This window comes from Polypterus senegalus, chromosome 2, assembly GCF_016835505.1.
Source record: "Polypterus senegalus isolate Bchr_013 chromosome 2, ASM1683550v1, whole genome shotgun sequence".
In the NCBI taxonomy this organism is placed as follows: domain Eukaryota; kingdom Metazoa; phylum Chordata; class Cladistia; order Polypteriformes; family Polypteridae; genus Polypterus; species Polypterus senegalus.
Window position 1 is genome coordinate 151,309,038 of NC_053155.1, and position 16,957 is coordinate 151,325,994.

The window sequence follows — 16,957 nt, forward strand, 5'->3', positions numbered from 1 at the left end:
ACACAACAATGCTGCCCCCCACCATCCATTTACCCTCAATGGCCTCCGTTCAGCCATAACTGGGTCACCGCTTGCAGCATCACCAGCTACCCACCGAGAACGAATAGGGCAGCCATTCTAGGAACACTGCAAGGATGTGTGGTGGGCGGGCAGTGAAACGCCCCCCTCTGCCCCATCCAGCCTCCGTCCAGTCAGGAGCAGTAGCTGCGGCGGAGTGGTGGGCGGGTAGCAAACCACCCCCCTCCACCCCATCAAGCCTCTGTCCTGCCCACGAGCGCTTGCCGCTCACCCAGCCGCCCACTGAGATTGAATGGAGTGTGGCCCCCACCAGGGACACTACACTACACTGTGCGAGCAGCAAAATCGCCCCCCTCCAGCCACTGCTTGTAGCGTCCCTAGGCCGGAGATGATGAAGCGGCAGTTACTGAGGAGCCCGCGTCGCATCCCCCAGACAGATGAAGGAGCAGCTTTGGCCCCGTTCAAAAGTCTGTAACTCTGAGACTACTTGTATGATTTAAAAATGGGCAGCAAGTACAGATTCCATCAGCAGGTGCTCCTGTGCATTTCGTAGGAATTATTACAACAATATTTTTAAATATTAAGTTGTAACATTTAAGGCATCTGGCAAGTGAGAGGAAATTGTCTAAACATTCAAAGAAAGGGGTTTAAAGGAGTCGTAATTCAACATGTTCTCACTTTATAGGAATTCTTTGTTAGGTGAAGAATTACAAGACTTCTGTAAAATGGGACAAAATGAATGTGATTCACTATGTCAAGCAGACATTTCATTGTGGATACTATCCAAAGCTTGCAATCTTACCTTACAATTCAGAATTTTACTATGCCAAAATTTGTTAGGAAGGTCTTGACTGATAATTGTCAAGAAAATTCAGATCTGCCAGGTTGGCTTTAATACCTCCCATCCTTATATAGGCCATGAAAATCCCAGTTGGTTTAATCTTTAATCATATACTGTTATACTATAGCTGTAAAATAAATAAACTCATACCACCTTTAAGAATCATGTCTTAAGAGCTGTGTGTTCTTCCCACTTTGTTTGATATGAAGATGGTCAGTGATAGTCATTTAGTTAACTTTGTGCTTGTTATTTGGCACAGGTGAATCAAAGTATCTCTGTGCAGCATGTGGCAAGTCATTTCATCGAGCTTCGGGACTTAGTAAGCACTTAAAAAGACACCAGCCAAAACCTGAAGTACGTGGTTTCCCCTGCAGTGAGTAAGTATCTTGTGTAAAATGTATAACTCCAAGTTGAAATCCTGCTTGTATGTTTTGTTGCTATGTCTAATTTAATTCATTGTTTTTTGTGTTTAAGTGCTAACTAGTGGCTGAATAAACAAATGGTAATATTTCATCTTTAAAAGATACAAAACATATGAGTTTCCAAATTGGGCGAATTTGAGCATCTAAGCATAGCTCTTTTACAAACACTGCAACTAGTCAAGGACTAGTTGCATAAGGTTTGCCATTCTAGAGTCATATATTGTACAAGAAGCTGTTTATACCAACAAATTACCCAGGGAAGGGGACATGGACATAAAGTAGTGGGGGTGTTATTTTGGAAAAACTGTTACATTTTGTTTTGGTATGATTACTGCTGACTTACGGCAGGTTTATACTTCATGCTCATAATGCGTACGTGCCAAGTTGACTAAATGCAAATGCATTTTTCTGCGCTGAAGTTCACTTAAGTGCACACACGTGTATAATGTATTTGTTCAGAGGAATATATGAGGAATGAAGCAAGATGCATCATGAATAATGCGCACCAAGCAGTAGTAAGCTGGAATGTAGAACATACAGTACATAGTATGTGATTGATACAGAAATGCCAAACGTACATACTTGTTGACCCAGAGAAACTCCTGTAAAGGAGTGGATTTTCCTTTTTAAGTAGAACTCTGGTTATCCTGAGTTTCTGCATTATGTGAGGCAAACCTGTAAGTGTAAATACACTAATCTTCTTATAATATATAAAAGCTTTGCCATGAATACCATTTTTAGCTTGTAAGTACTATATTTTTGACCTTGACACACAGAGTGAGCTGTTAAGGAGCTGTTGACTGTGGAAATATGGATGTGACTCACTCACTTCTCTCTTGATAGATAGATAAATTCTTTATTAATCCCCAAGGTGATATTCACATACTCCAGCAGCAGCATACTAATGAGAACAATATTAATTAAATAGTGATAAAAATGCAGTGCAAGTTAAAAAAAAAATGCAGGGTGGAGAGTGCAAGGCAGGTATAACAGACAATATCATTGTATAATGTTAACGTTTACCCCCCCCTAGGGTGGAATTGAAAAGTCACATAGTGTGGGGAAGGAACAATCTCCTCAATTTGTCAGTGGAGCAGGACAGTGACAGTAGTCTGTTGCTGAAGCTGCTCCTCTGTCTGGAGATGATACTGTTCCGTGGATGCAGTGGAGTCTCCATGATTGAGAGGAGCCTGCTCAGTGCCCATCGCTCTGCCACAGATGTCAAACTGTCCAGCTCCGTGCCTATAATAGAGTCCACCTTCCTCACCAGTTTGTCCAGGCGTGAGGTGTCCCTCTTCTTTGTGCTGCCTCCCCAGCACACCACCGCATAGAAGAGGACGCTCGGCACAACTGTCTGATAGAAAGATTGTCAGTGTGTCACCATCATTTTCTGTTAACACATGCTGTACTGTTTCGTTCACTTGGATTTTTAGTGTTTGTATATTTCAAAGCACAGTGGTGAATTGCAAGCCCACACTCTCCAGCTCAGTGGCAAGCCCTATGGAGCATATACTAAATACAGAGGTCCATCTGTTAGCTCTGGCCTAGGGATGGTTGCTTTGTGATGAGAGCTGAAAGAAGCACTCCATCAATCAGGGGAGCAGAGCCCGATTCTGACCACTGTGAGTGGTATGCTTCCCTTGTGACATGCGCTGATTTCTCACTGAGTCAGCCTCCACCTTCACTTTGTAGTGTCGCCACTGCAGGAGCCTTCTGTTTTCTCCACGTTTTCTGCTGTCCGAGGTATCATCAGTCTGCATTAATTTGGATAATCAGGGTTTTACAGTACTTATTTTTGCTTCACCAGCAACATTTGAGTTTGAATCATTAGCACCATCTAGAGACCACAACTGAAATATGTAGTATCTGAATGATCCTGAGATGCCAGACATAGATACTTACTTAACCCAGTACAACTGTCACATAAAAGAATAGCTAATATATATACTGTATCATCTATGATCCTGTGAATTCCTTAAATATCAACTATCAGCTCTGAATTCCTTGATTAAACTTTATTGGCATTCAACTTTTTCATTAACCTCTCAACAAAAAAAATAGATAAAAATAGATAATCTCTTTTTTTTTTTTACTACTTTTGTTGGTTTGCACCTCAACACATACAGACAGTTATAACTAAAGCAGGCCTCACACTACACGATTCAACTTCTAGTTGGAGAACAAGTCATAATGACTGAAGTTGAAGAATCTTGATGCTCCTTAAAATATAAAACAATACACCTATGAATTGCAGGAGGTAACTGATTATGAGTCCCTTATAACTTTTTCTCACAGTTTCAAGTCTCCTTTTACCATACAAAAGTATATTAAGATCCCCTTACTTTGGAATACAATAATTGGGAACATCTGAAGATAACCAAGTGACTGAGTAAGTGTTTACCGGGCATGTTTAATCAGGTCAATGAACACATTAGTTACTATACATATTGTCTGTTTTGTTGTTAGTAGCTCATCAATATCTACTGTGTTTCTCATATTTGGCTTTTGTTGTCTCATTGGTGCATATCGCTAATGTTAGTATAGCAGTCACCTATGTGAACTCCTTATATAAACTGGCATATTTTTCTTGAACTCCTTCAGCAAACAAAATTAAGTCACTCCTTGCTTGGATTATGTTGACAAGTGTTTTGTGCTTGCTTCAGTTTCATATTCCATTTCATTTGCTAGTAGAAAAAAAACATGTTACAACTTAAAACACAATTATGTACATAATTTTATTTATACATCTTTTGAAATATATGTATCTGTAGTTGTAGACATTGTATTTGAACCTTCCATGTTAAAATTGTCTCTGGCCTAATGTCCAAGCTCATCAATTCATAAATTAATCAGGTAATTGGTCAGAGTGCTCCTCTAGAGCTTGTATAGAAACGCCCAGTATATTGTGTAGTGCTGTCTGTCCATAGCCTGCATTTTTCCAAATGAAGGGTGATGTAGTATCAAACCAGACATCGGGTCATCCGAAGATAAAGACCTGGGATCATGTAGTACCGTAGCGGACACGGGGTCATCCAGAATAAAAGCAGACATGTCAACAAAGACCAGATGCTAAAATAATTTGGTACCATGCTAAACAATCCAAAAAACAATAGCATAAATTCAGAGACCCTTTGTTTTTAAATTAAGGCAATCTGGCTGGCTTTGTCTTGACCCCAGGTCAATTTAACACACCATGAGACAGCTTTTTTAAAACATAGCCTAGTCAATAATATTTTAGGATAAGCGTTTATATTGTGGGAAAAGATTTGTTTCTCTCTTTACTACTCTCAATTGTTGACCTTCTTCTCTTTCTCATGGATGGGGATTGATTTGAATTTAGTTTTGTTAAGTTTTGACTTGATTGTATGGAATGTTATGCGTTTTTAATAAATTCAATAAAAGGTAAAAAAAAAAAAATTACTTGAGGCAAAATAGATAATCAACTACTAGGTTGCATGTTGCTAATTGTTTATAATGGTAGTGGGTTGTGAAGTGTATCACTCCAACAATCATGCTCCCCCAACCCCCTGCTCTGACGATCATGCTCGATTCACCAAGGGTGGCACACAGACGCACACAAACCCCAACCACACACTAGGGCCAATTTAGCAAACACTGGTACACCTAACCAGCATGTCATTGGACTGTGGGAGGTAACCCACACAGACATTGGGAGAACATGCAGACTCCACACAGGAAAGACCCAGGATGCAAACCCCCGTTTCCTTACTGTGAGGCAGTAACATTACCACTGAGGCATCATGCTGGCCTACTGGTATTTGTTTTTGATATAATTTTTTATTTTTGAATTTATTAGATGTTTTAGTTAAAACCAACTGTTTTGTTGGTTATTTGCCAAATATACTGCTCAAAAGAATTAAAGGAACACTTTTTAATCAGAGTATAGCATAAAGTCAATGAAACATATGGGATATTAATCTGGTCAGTTAAGTAGCAGAGGGGGTTGTTAATCAGTTTCAGCTGCTTTGGTGCTAATGAAATTAACAACAGATGCACTAGAGGGGCAACAATGAGATGACCCCCAAAACAGGAATGGTTTAACAGGAGGAGGCCACTGACATTTTTCCCTTCTCATCTTTTCTGACTGTTTCTTCACTAGTTTTGCATTTGGCTACAGTCCGTGTCACTACTGGTAGCATGAGGCGATACCTGGACCCTACAGAGGTTGCACAGTTAGTCCAACTTCTCCAGGATGGCACATCAATACGTGTCATTGCCAGAAGGTTTGCTGTGTCTCCCTGCACAGTCTCAAGGGCATGGAGGAGATTCTAGGAGACAAGCAGTTACTCTAGGAGAGCTGGAGAGGGCCATAGAAGGTCCATAACCCATCAGCAGGACCAGTATCTGCTCCTTTGGGCAAGGAGGAACAGGATGAGCACTGCCAGAGCCCTATAAAATGACCTCCAGCAGGCCACTGGTGTGAATGTCTCTGACCAAACAACCAGAAAGACTTCATGAGGGTGACCCAAGGGCCCCATGTCCTCTAATGGGCCCTGAGCTCACTGCCCAGCAGCATGCAGCTCGATTGGCATTTGCCATAGAATACCAGAATTGGCAGATGCACCACTGGTGCCCTGTGCTTTTTACAGATGAGAGCAGGTTCACCCTGAGCACGTGACAGAAGTGAAAGGGTCTGGAGAAGCCATGGAGAACATTATGCTGCCTGTAACATCATTCAGCATGAGCAGTTTGGTGGTGGGTTAGTGATTCTCTGGGGAGGCATATCCATGGAGGGTCACACAGACCGCTACAGGCTTGACAAAGGCACCTTGGCTGCCATTAGGTATCAGGATGAAATCCTTGGACCCATTGTCAGACCCTATGCTGGTACAGTGGCTCCTGGTGCACGACAATTCCTGGCCTCATGTGGTGAGAGTATGCAGGCAGTTCCTGGAGGATGAAGGAATTGATACCATTGACTGGACACCACACGTTCCTGACCTAAATCCAATAGAACACCTCTGGGACATTATGTTTTGGTCCATCCAATGCCACAAGGTTGCACCTCAGACTGTTCAGGAGCTCAGTGATGCCCTGGTCCAGATCTGGGAGGAGATCCCCCACAACACCATCTGTCATCTCATTAGAAGCATGCACCGATGTTGTCAGGCATGTATACAAGAACACAGGGGCCATACAAAGTGCTGCGTACAATTTTGAGTTGATGCAATTAAATTTTGGCAAAATGGACTAGCCTGCCACATAATTTTTTCACTCTGATTTTTGGGGCGTCTTTGAATTCAGGGCTCTGTAGGTTGATCATTTTCATATCCATCAAACGATGTGGCATCCTTTCGTTCCTAACACATTACCCAGTCTATATCAGTATAGATATCCAGGAGGATTTCTTTTTCCCATTGAGATCTGATGTGTTTTCAAAGTGTTCCTTTAATTTTTTTGAGCAGTTTATATGAAAAATGAATGACTCCTATTTCATTCTGTACAATATGTGTATATGTCTTTTTAATAAAATAGTAGATAGTCTTGCAGATTATGTTAATACATTTTTCTTGTTCTACTGTATAAGGATCTAATCTTTTTGATAATTGTACTGTAACTGAATGTTTTCTAATTGTATTTTTAAATATTGGTGTGTGTTGACATGATTATGACCATAAAATACTGAACTATTTTTTTATTGCAGATGTGACAAAAGTTTCTATGAAGCAAGGGATCTCCAGCAGCATATGAACAAGCACTTGGGCCTGAAGCCATTTCAGTGTCAGATATGTGGCAAATGCTACAGCTGGAAAAAAGACTGGTACTCGCATGTGAAGTCGCATTCAGTCACCGAGCCTTACAAGTAGGTACAATTACATATCACTGTTTATTAATTCACAGTAATGTCTTTGTCACACTATCTGTATTATTTCAGACCTATCATTCCATACCTTATTCTCAATGGAGAGATTAAAAGTTAACCATTTTGCCTTACCTGCTGATTTAGTCTGTTTCTTTTCTTGTGTTTGAGTCTTCATGTTAAACCAAAAGATAAGTTTACTTTCACTCCTATTGGATGGCTACAGACCCACAGTACTTTGCTTGTGCTATTAAGCTCCCTTCTGTTATTTATAGGGCATGTTTTCTATGTTTTACAGGTTGTTCATTTCTAATCCAAAATCAAAATATCCAAGATGCTCCAAAATCTGAAACTTCTTGAGCACTGACATAAGGCCACATGTGGAAAGTTCCACACCTGACCTCACTTGCCCATGTGAGCCTCTGAGCAATGTTTGCTGATTTTTATTTATTTATTTTTATTTTTTAATGATGAGTGGATGTGAATAACACAGGAGTTGCTGCTTATTGCTTACAACTGATATCTTTTATCCCCATTTGAATTTTGAGTTGTATGCAAAGCACCACTACCGAACAATGATGTGGGCATAAGGTCCTTGGTGAATTTTTGGTGCATTACCAAACCATGAAGTGGGGAGTGAGTGTCATGATCACACCTGCACAGTATGTCAAAAGTGCTTTGAAGCGCACAGAAAAAAAGGTGTGCAGCGGTGAGCCCGTAAAATTTAGAGGGAACATAGGCTGTGATGCTCTTTTGCTGCTAGTTTATCAGCTATCATCACCACCAGATTTATGTGTGTTTAGTTATTGAGTTTTTTTTCTGTATACAATAACCTTTTAATCAAAGCACAGTATCATTGGTGGACACTGAACACCAAACTTTGTTTACTGTTGTTTAACAGCTAATACAGGTATTCTGCTGATGCTACTGGGCAAAAACTTTGTTTCATGCACACAATCATTAAAAACACTGTAGACAATTATCCCAAGGCAATGTGTTTAAGGTGCACATGAAGCAAATCTTGTGTTTAGATTTGGGTCTCATCCCCAAGATATCTCATTATGTATATGTAATTTTTCCAAAATACTGCATTTTGGATTAGGGATGCTCAACATGTATTCAGAGTGTGCTTAAGAATATGGTCTTAACAGATAAACTTGCTCTTGTAAAACAACAGTTTGTGGAGATTATAATGGACTGGAAAAGTGAACATTTACATCAACTCTTTTGGTATTTATTTGGTACTGTAGGTGCAAAGTATGCGGAAAAGAGTTTTTTGAGAAGGCCCTCTTCAGGAGACATGTAAAAAAGGCCACACATGGAAAGAAAGGACGAGTAAAACAGAACTTGGAGCGTGAATGTGAGCATTGTGGCAGAAAGTTTATGCAGCTCCGTGAATACAGGAGGCACATGAATAACCATGAAGGTGAGAAACTTGGCATGATTCACAGAAGGATCCTCTTATTTGTCCTAGGGATAAATCTTTATTATGTTTAAAACAACACCTACTTATTCTGGAAGTCGATTGTTCCTTATGTTTTCTTTTATTATTTTTATTTTAATTTAGTTTGTGCTTTTGCGGTTTTTTTTCTGCTGTCCATCACATGAATCTCTTTATTTCTGTTGGCACCATAATATTCAGTAATCTGGTATAATGGTGGGAATTGCCAGGGAGACTTCAATTCAATATAGTCATGATTCTTGGATCACTATACAATAAAGTAATTTTTATTTTTTTTTAAATGTTTTCAATATACTTCAGTAAGTATTGCAATTCAAGTTTTCTGTAATTTGCCATTTTTTGTACACTTTTATTTGGTTAAAGTTCAAATTGAAATCATGTACTTTCCTGCAAAAATCTATTAAATTATCAAGAAAAACCTTTAAGAAAGTTCTCACTTAAATCTTTTTTTGTATTGTAGAAATGAATTTCAGGTATTCTGACTCTCCACAGTAAGCCTGGGAGTATTTGCAGTACAAGTCTAATATTAGATCTTAGTGGTTCCTTGTGAAATATGCCCTTCTAATAAGTATAACTGTCAATCCATAATTGAGATTAGAATGTATTACTGTATATTAAACTACAGTTAAAATATGTGTTCACATTTTATTGTTGTACAGTGTTCAATCAAAGTGGATTTCCTTTGTCTTTTTTGACATTGATCAACAGAAAGATTATTTTTAATGTAAAAATGAAAACTGATTCCCACAGAGTGGTTTAAATGTATATATATTACAAGTATAAAAATAGAAAATAATCACATATGTATTTGCCCCCTTTAAGATGATACACCAAAGTAATCACTGGTGCAGCAAGTTGGTTTTAGAAGTTACATATTAGTTCAGTGGAGATCACCTGTCTGTAGTCCAAGAGTTTGAATTGTGTGTAGCCCAAATGAAATGAATGTGTGTCAATGAAAAGGTGGTTTAAAAGAACAAGTCATTGAGAAATGCAAAGAATATGGCAGGGCTGTAAATGTGCCACAAGAACTGAGTGATTGCCAGGGCTGTGGAGTCGGTACACAAAACCTTCAACTTTGACTCCTCCATTTATAATTGAAGCCAATATGTAGTACCCATCAAAAGGTTAGACTCATCCAACCTTTCATCCAGCTTTATGAAGAAACAATGCCTTGGTTATATTTTTAAATCAATTTAATGGAATCTAGATTAAAAAAGTTATGAACCTCTGTCAAAAATTTGGAAATCTCTGGATGACCACAAACTTTTGAACAGTAGTATACTTAGTATGTTGACTGAAATCATGCAAGATACAAAGCAATCATTGCCACGATGAATCATCAAGCTACTTTTTCGCACCCTAACCTGTTTGGGTTTAAAGACTCTACTGGTGCTGTTGAGGCTTTTTTGTGTTATTTATTAAAGAAGCTACAAGCACTGAGTGACATTAAACAAGAGACAAAACTTCCAAAGTTAGAGAGATTTTCATCATTTGCTCAATGAGAAAACAATTTATTTCAGTTAGTATATGTAAAATTGGAAACTTTAACACATTGTATTACAATTTACATTTAGTCAGACTTGGAACATTTTTACCAACTCTGACTCCACTTACCCAATAATTGCTTCCATCTCTGACTCCGGCACCACAGCCTTGGTGATCACTTCAAAAAGAAGACTACTGAGGAAGACCTCGGCGAATTCTGAATTATTACAAGCTACTGTGGCTAAGATTGAAGAGACTGGGTTGGACGACTGTTGCGCAGGTGCTTCACCTGTCACAGCTTTATGAGAGAGGGACAAAGACAAAGCCGTTATTAGGGAGAAGAAGAAAAAATGACCTCTCCGCTACTATTTTCCAGAAGGCAAATGGGAGTCAGTTGGAAGAAGGTTCTATGAAACCAAAATTTATCTTTTTGGCCAACCCACTAAACTACATGTTTGGCATAGGTCAAATCCTACACAATATTAAAAACACACCATCCACAATGTGAAACATGTTGGTGGCCTATGAGGGTAGAAGGCAAAATGAATGCAGCAAAATCCAGGAAAATCCAGGAGAAAAATCTGATGAAGTCTGCAGAAGACCTGCATCTTGTGAGAAGATTTCATTTTGTAGCAAAATAAGCAACCATAGCAAAAAAAACAAAAAAAAAAAAACAATAAAGTCTTGGGGTGATTGAGTCCAAGTCCAGTGCCCACATTTATCAAGCCCCTCAGAGTAGGTAAACGGTCCTAACTGGCTCAAAAAAAATCTTGAGTTGCACAACTTTGGTCCTACTCTAAGAAGTAGGAGTAAAAGTATTTTATCCATTTTCTTAAGTTGGGAAACTACTCCTAACTTCACTGAGCTATAGGAGAGCTTGTGAGTTATACTAATTTGCTATGATCTGCCAGAAGATGGCGTTCAGGTAGAGATCAGCACCTACATCCCAGGAAAGATTGAATGTTTTAGAAACATTGGGTGGCAAAGAGCTCATAAGATATTGATCTGACAGAGATGGAATAACATTCTTACATAGTTTGTAAATCAATGTGGAGAAATCAGGTGCTGTCAGCTGAAAGTGTTGGTAGCATCACATGTTACATGCAACTTTGTAATAGTGATGATTTGTGCATGTCAAATCCAGATGTTTTTCAAATTTTTATATCCACTTTTAAACACCCTTAAAACACATGAGGTAATATACAGACTTTTACGTTTCCCCACAACTTCACGTGAGGTAATGTTAAAGCACTCTGCTTTCATGGAAATTGTCACGCTCATAAAGATCATCGCCCAGGTGCTTGGATGGGCACATATATGTGAATCAAAAGCGATGTGATATCAACGTCCAGGTGGTCATGGATGCAAACTGTATTGTACAGCCAGCAAATAACGGTGATTGACAGCTATATATACGGTCATATGAAAAACTTTGGGAACCCCTCTTAATTCTTTGGATTTTTGTTTATCATTGGCTAAGCTTTCAAAGTAGCAACTTCCTTTTAATATACAACATGCCTTATGGAAATAGTAGTATTTCAGCAGTGACATTAAGGTTATTGGATTAACAGGAAAATATGCAATACGCATCATAACAAAATTAGGTGCATAAACTTGGGCACCCCAACAGAGATATTACATCAATACTTAGTTGAGCCTCTTTTTGCAAATATAACAGCCTCTAGCCGCCTCTTATAGCCTTTGATGAGTGTCTGGATTCTGGATGGAGGTATTTTTGACCATTCTTGCATGCAAAATCTGCCGAGCATGGACAGCCTGCTTCAAAATATCCCATAGATTTTCGATGATATTCAAGTCAGGGGACTGTGACGGCCATTCCAGAACATTGTACTTCTCCCTCTGCATGAATGCCTTTGTAGATTTCAAACTGTGTTTTGGGTCATTGTCTTGTTGGAATATCCAAACCCTGCGTAACTTCAACTGTGTGACTGATGCTTGAACATTATCCTGAAGAATTTGTTGATATTGGGTTGAATTCATCCGACCCTCGACTTTAACATGGGCCCCAGTCCCTAAACTAGCCACATAACCCCACAGCATGATGGAAACTCCACCAAATTTGACAGTAGGTAGCAAGTGTTTTACTTGGAATGCGGTGTTGTTCTTCCACCATGCAAAGCGCTTTTTGTTATGACCAAATGACTCCATTTTTGTCTCATCGGTCCAAAGCACTTTGTTCAAAAATGAATCTGGTTTGTCTAAATGAGCATTTGCGTACAACAAGTGACTCTGTTTTTGGCGTGAGTGCAGAAAGGGATTCTTTGTCATCACCCTCCCATACAGATGTTCTTTGTGCAAATTGCGCTGAATTGTAGAACAATGTACAGATACACCATCTGCAGGAAGATGCTCTTGCAGGTCTTTGGAGGTGATCTGTGGGTTGTCTGTTACCATTATTGCAATCGTGCACATATGCCGCTCCTGTATTTTTCTTGGCCTACCAGCCTGGGTTTAACAGCAACTGTGCCTGTAGCCTTCCATTTCCTGATTACATTCCTTACAGTTGAAACTGACAGTTTAAACCTCTGAGATAGCTTTTTGTAGCCTTCCCCTAAACCATGATACTGAACAACCTTTGTTTTCAGATCCTTTGAGAGTTGCTTTGAAATTCCCATGCTGTCAGTCTTCAGAGGAGAGTCAAAGGGAAGTACAACTTGCAGTTGATACATTAAATACCATTTCTCATGTTTGGACACATCTGTCTATGAATTTCAAGGCTTATTGAGCTAATCCAACCAATCTGGTGTTGCAAGTAATCATCATTACTGAGCAGTTACATGCGTTCAAATCAGCAAAATTACAGGGTACCCACATTTTTGCACAGCCAGTTTTTCACATTTGATTTAATTTCATACAACTAAATACTGCTTCACTAAAAATCTTTGTTCAGAAAACACCCCAGTACTCAGATGTTCCTAGGAAATGAAAGACATACCATCTTTTTTGTTAAAAGTATAGTAAATTATTATGCAGGCTGAGAGGGGTTCCCAAAACTTTTTCATATGACTGTATATAACACAGCAACCTTGAGCTTTGTGAACTCCTGGAATATCCCTGTTACATTTTGCAAGCTTGTGAAGGCTCCAGAAGAAAGACAGAGACTCCCAAGACATTGGATAAACAGAGCATAGAGCCTTGCAGAAAATAAGAGAACATTACAGAGAGAGGCACGGATGAAGATGTTAGGGTTGCTGGAATAGTAAATGGGATTTCAGAAACAGTTAAAGAATCGTCCTGGCTTGTTTCAGTAAAACTGTTACTTAACGAGATGTTTACTGTTGGCATAACAGCAGGAAGGTTGATTCATGTGAAGGATGGTTGATTCACAGCAAAACCTATCCATCCATTTTTGAAACCTTATCTTGAGCAGGGTCATGGAGAAGGTGGAGCCTATTCAAGCAAGCATAGGGCACAAGGCTGGAAAAAATCCATGGAGCATTCGTTGTTTAATCCACATATTCAGTATCTGGCTTTATTTTCATTTGTTGTGTGTAGTTGTCGGTCTTTGCAACTTAGTGTTCTGTGCAATATTACTATGCAAAGTTTAGCTCCAGCTTAGCACAATATCCTGTCCATTTTTTGTTTTCCTCCTCCTCCTCTTTGAATACTATTGTTGTTATTAATTTTATTATGTTTGTGGTGAAGCCTTAGTGCAACTATCAGAAGAGTACAAAATGTTACCAGACAAAATTTGCAATTTAGGATGTCATTCACTGTCAGATGTGGGCTCCTACTCCTCCCTGGAACTAGGACTATGATGCTTTGTAAATACTTCTTATGTCCAACTTATTCTTATCTTAGTGTGACTTTTAATGCAATTCGTAGGAATAATCCTGAGACACTTGATAAATATTGGCCCAGATCTCAATGCAGTTTTACCCCTAATAGAGCCTGGGCAGTTTTGCAGTGATGATGGGGAAAACCTGCATGCAGTAAGGAGACTGTGGAAGATTGTGGTTTCGCTTCCCGGTTCCCCCCTTTTTTGGATAGCGCTTTGAGTACTGAGTAAAGCACTATATAAATGTAATGAATTATTATTATTATTAGATATGCTAAGTTGGCAGAGACCTGTCCATACAGACTCCAGGATGTCATGGCTGCCAAAGGTGCATCTCCTAAATACTGACTTGAATACATAGGTGATCAATACTTTTCGTGTTTTATGTTTGTAATTAACTTTGATCACTTTCCTGTATTCACTTTGACAGGAGTCTTTTTTTCCTTTGATCAGTGTCGGAAAGTCAACTTCACTGTAATTGAACTTTGTATACCAATAAAATGTGAAAACTTTCAAAGGGTGGTTACTTTTTATAGGTGCTGTTTATTGCTTGAATATACAAAATGTGTATTAAAAGTTCTCTGAGCTTTGTACCTAACATACACTGGTCTCAGTTATTGATGAGAGTTACATGAGGATAACTCATGAAAAAATAACCCTGTGATAATCAACAGCTTTCTTTTTTTAATGTAAAGAATTTAATACTTTAATACTAAACTTAATACTTTTGCATGAAAAGCTTTTCAGCTCTAACCAATTGAAAACAAGGCCCCAATGGAGATAAATATATCTCAATGTTTTAATTGCAGGAGTGAAGCCATTTGAGTGCCTAACCTGTGGTGTTGCCTGGGCCGATGCTCGTTCCCTAAAACGCCATGTCCGCACCCATACAGGCGAGAGACCATATGTTTGTCCTGTGTGTCAAGATGCCTACATAGATGCTCGCACGCTACGCAAGCACATGACAAAGTTCCATAATGACTACATCCCAGGAAAGATCATGTTGGAGAAAGACACTTTGCAGTTTCATAATCAGGGGACACAGGTGGAACATGCCATTAGCATCATTGCTTCCAACTTACCCAGCGATCAGGGAGAACCTAATGAAGAAATGATCAGTGAAGAGATAGAGACTGTTTTGGTTACTGAAGAGACTATCGAGGCTGTAGAGGCTGTGGCGGCCACAGAGGAGTGTGGAACTGTCTCCACCTTGTCTGATCAGAGCATCATGCAGGTGGTCAACTATGTTTTGTCACAGCAGCAGTCTGCCAAGTTGACAGACATTACCCCAGAAGCCATCGAGACAGTGGAGGTTGAGGTGGCCCATGTAACTGAAGCAGAATAAAGGTTTGCCTTCCACACCATCCCCCAGAATATGGAGAGTATCTTCTGTTAGTTTTCTGGCAAATGGCATCAACGATGTATGCTTTCCTTTATTTTTTTTTATTTTTTTCTTTTCCCTTCTTGCCTTATGGTTAAGAAAATGGAATTATTTTGAGAAAGCAACAAAAGCAGCTGGCTAAAATAGATGTGTTTTTGTTCTCCCATCAATATGCTTTATAAACTACAGTTGAGTGCTAAATGTGCTGCTGTGTTCTCATAAGGAAGCACATCAACCCTGCCCGTTTCTTAATTTTGTAAACCTGGCTGTACGTCTGCATATGGCTGTGTCAGCAATATTGTACATTCAATCTTTGTATTCATATTGTGAAATAAATGTATATGTATATAAGAGAACATGCACCTGTTAATACTTTTTTGTGATGAAGCTGTACATAAGTAGAACCAAGTGGAGTAACTGGTTGAGACATACAAGGAGGGGACCTAAAAATTCCCGGAATCCATCAGTATGATGCCTCTAGGTGTCGTATGCTTAGAGGTTTGTTAATTATTCTGCTGAGTGGCATTGTGTTGAATTAATATCAAATATCAAGACAAGAGTGATTGCTTTTTAACAAACTGAGTGACTTGTTAAATGTTTCCATGAATGGACTGAACTACTGAGTTATCTGGGGGGAAAACATCAGGAGCGATGACGCACGCCAGATTACCTGCACCTTGTCAGTCACCACCAAAAACAATGTGGTTGTTGCCTTACAAGTCCCCAAATTAGACAGATCTTGCTCCTTTGCCTTTTTCTCACCCCCCACTGAAGTTAAAATTGAGATTGAATGGAGGATTTCCTAACGTGTGAAAAAAATCCAGAGAAAAAAAAAAATACCCAGAGGCTCTAGACACTGTAAAAACATAAGTATCTTCAGGAATTGAAGTGCTGGGACAAGTGTGTGGCATCTCAAGAGAAGTATTTTGATGGTCACTAAAACAGAATTGTAAGTTGTATAGTATATATTTTTTTTTAAAGAATGTCACCCATCATGTTATAGGAAAGGTTTGTAATAAATAGCCATGATGCTGCTTAACTTAGTAAAGATAATTTAACATTTTTTTGTTTTGTCAGAAATGTAAATCCTTTTTGATAATTTGGAAAGTTTCTTTTCTGTTCATGAAATTACACTTTTCATATTGCAAAAAGCAACAACCTGAGTTTAATCTTGCATGACAACTAGAGCCTATCTTGACAGGCCTGTGGGGTTTTATTTTTAAGTGGTATAGAGCAGTGTTTCTCAACCACTGGGTTGCCACCCACTTTTGAGACATGGGCTGCTGCTCCTGATGGTGGGTCACGAAATACTATTTTTTGTATCAGTTGTGGGTCCAATGATCACACTCTGTTTCCTGCTCCCTATGTAACAATTGCACTTGTATCACCAAGTAAGACTCGGTGTGATGATTGCACCCAATTCATCAAGGAGGATCCAAATCCTCCTTTCCCCCATGCTAGTGACAGTCATGCTTGATGCATCAGGGGTTTGACACCTCAATCCTTCGTAGGTCACAAAGTCACTTGTATGGGGAGTCATAACACCAAAAAGCTTGAGAAAAAACAGGATAGAGTATACTGAATTACTAAATTCAAATGGCAATGTATGCATTGTGTGCCTGTGAACCAGTTTTTTCACAACTGTGGCACTGTCATTTGTCCCTTACACTTGTTATTTGAAGGTGTATAAGAAAAAAATGGCAAAGTATGTCTCCATAAATTGCTTAC

The 16,957-nt window shown here is 39.1% G+C and overlaps 1 protein-coding gene across 1 annotated transcript in view; it reads left to right on the forward strand.

The window, feature by feature from the left end:
* zbtb11 (zinc finger and BTB domain containing 11) overlaps nucleotides 1-15,585 on the forward strand; it is a 36,843-nt gene extending 21,258 nt beyond the window's left edge. Inside the window, exons 8-11 of the mRNA XM_039744825.1 lie at nucleotides 1,119-1,236; nucleotides 6,947-7,105; nucleotides 8,353-8,528; nucleotides 14,658-15,585. Of these exons, the coding sequence (XP_039600759.1) occupies nucleotides 1,119-1,236; nucleotides 6,947-7,105; nucleotides 8,353-8,528; nucleotides 14,658-15,193 (989 nt within the window). The 3' untranslated portion in view covers nucleotides 15,194-15,585. The remainder of the gene's footprint in view (nucleotides 1-1,118; nucleotides 1,237-6,946; nucleotides 7,106-8,352; nucleotides 8,529-14,657) is intronic.
* The last annotated feature ends 1,372 nt before the right edge of the window (nucleotides 15,586-16,957 follow it).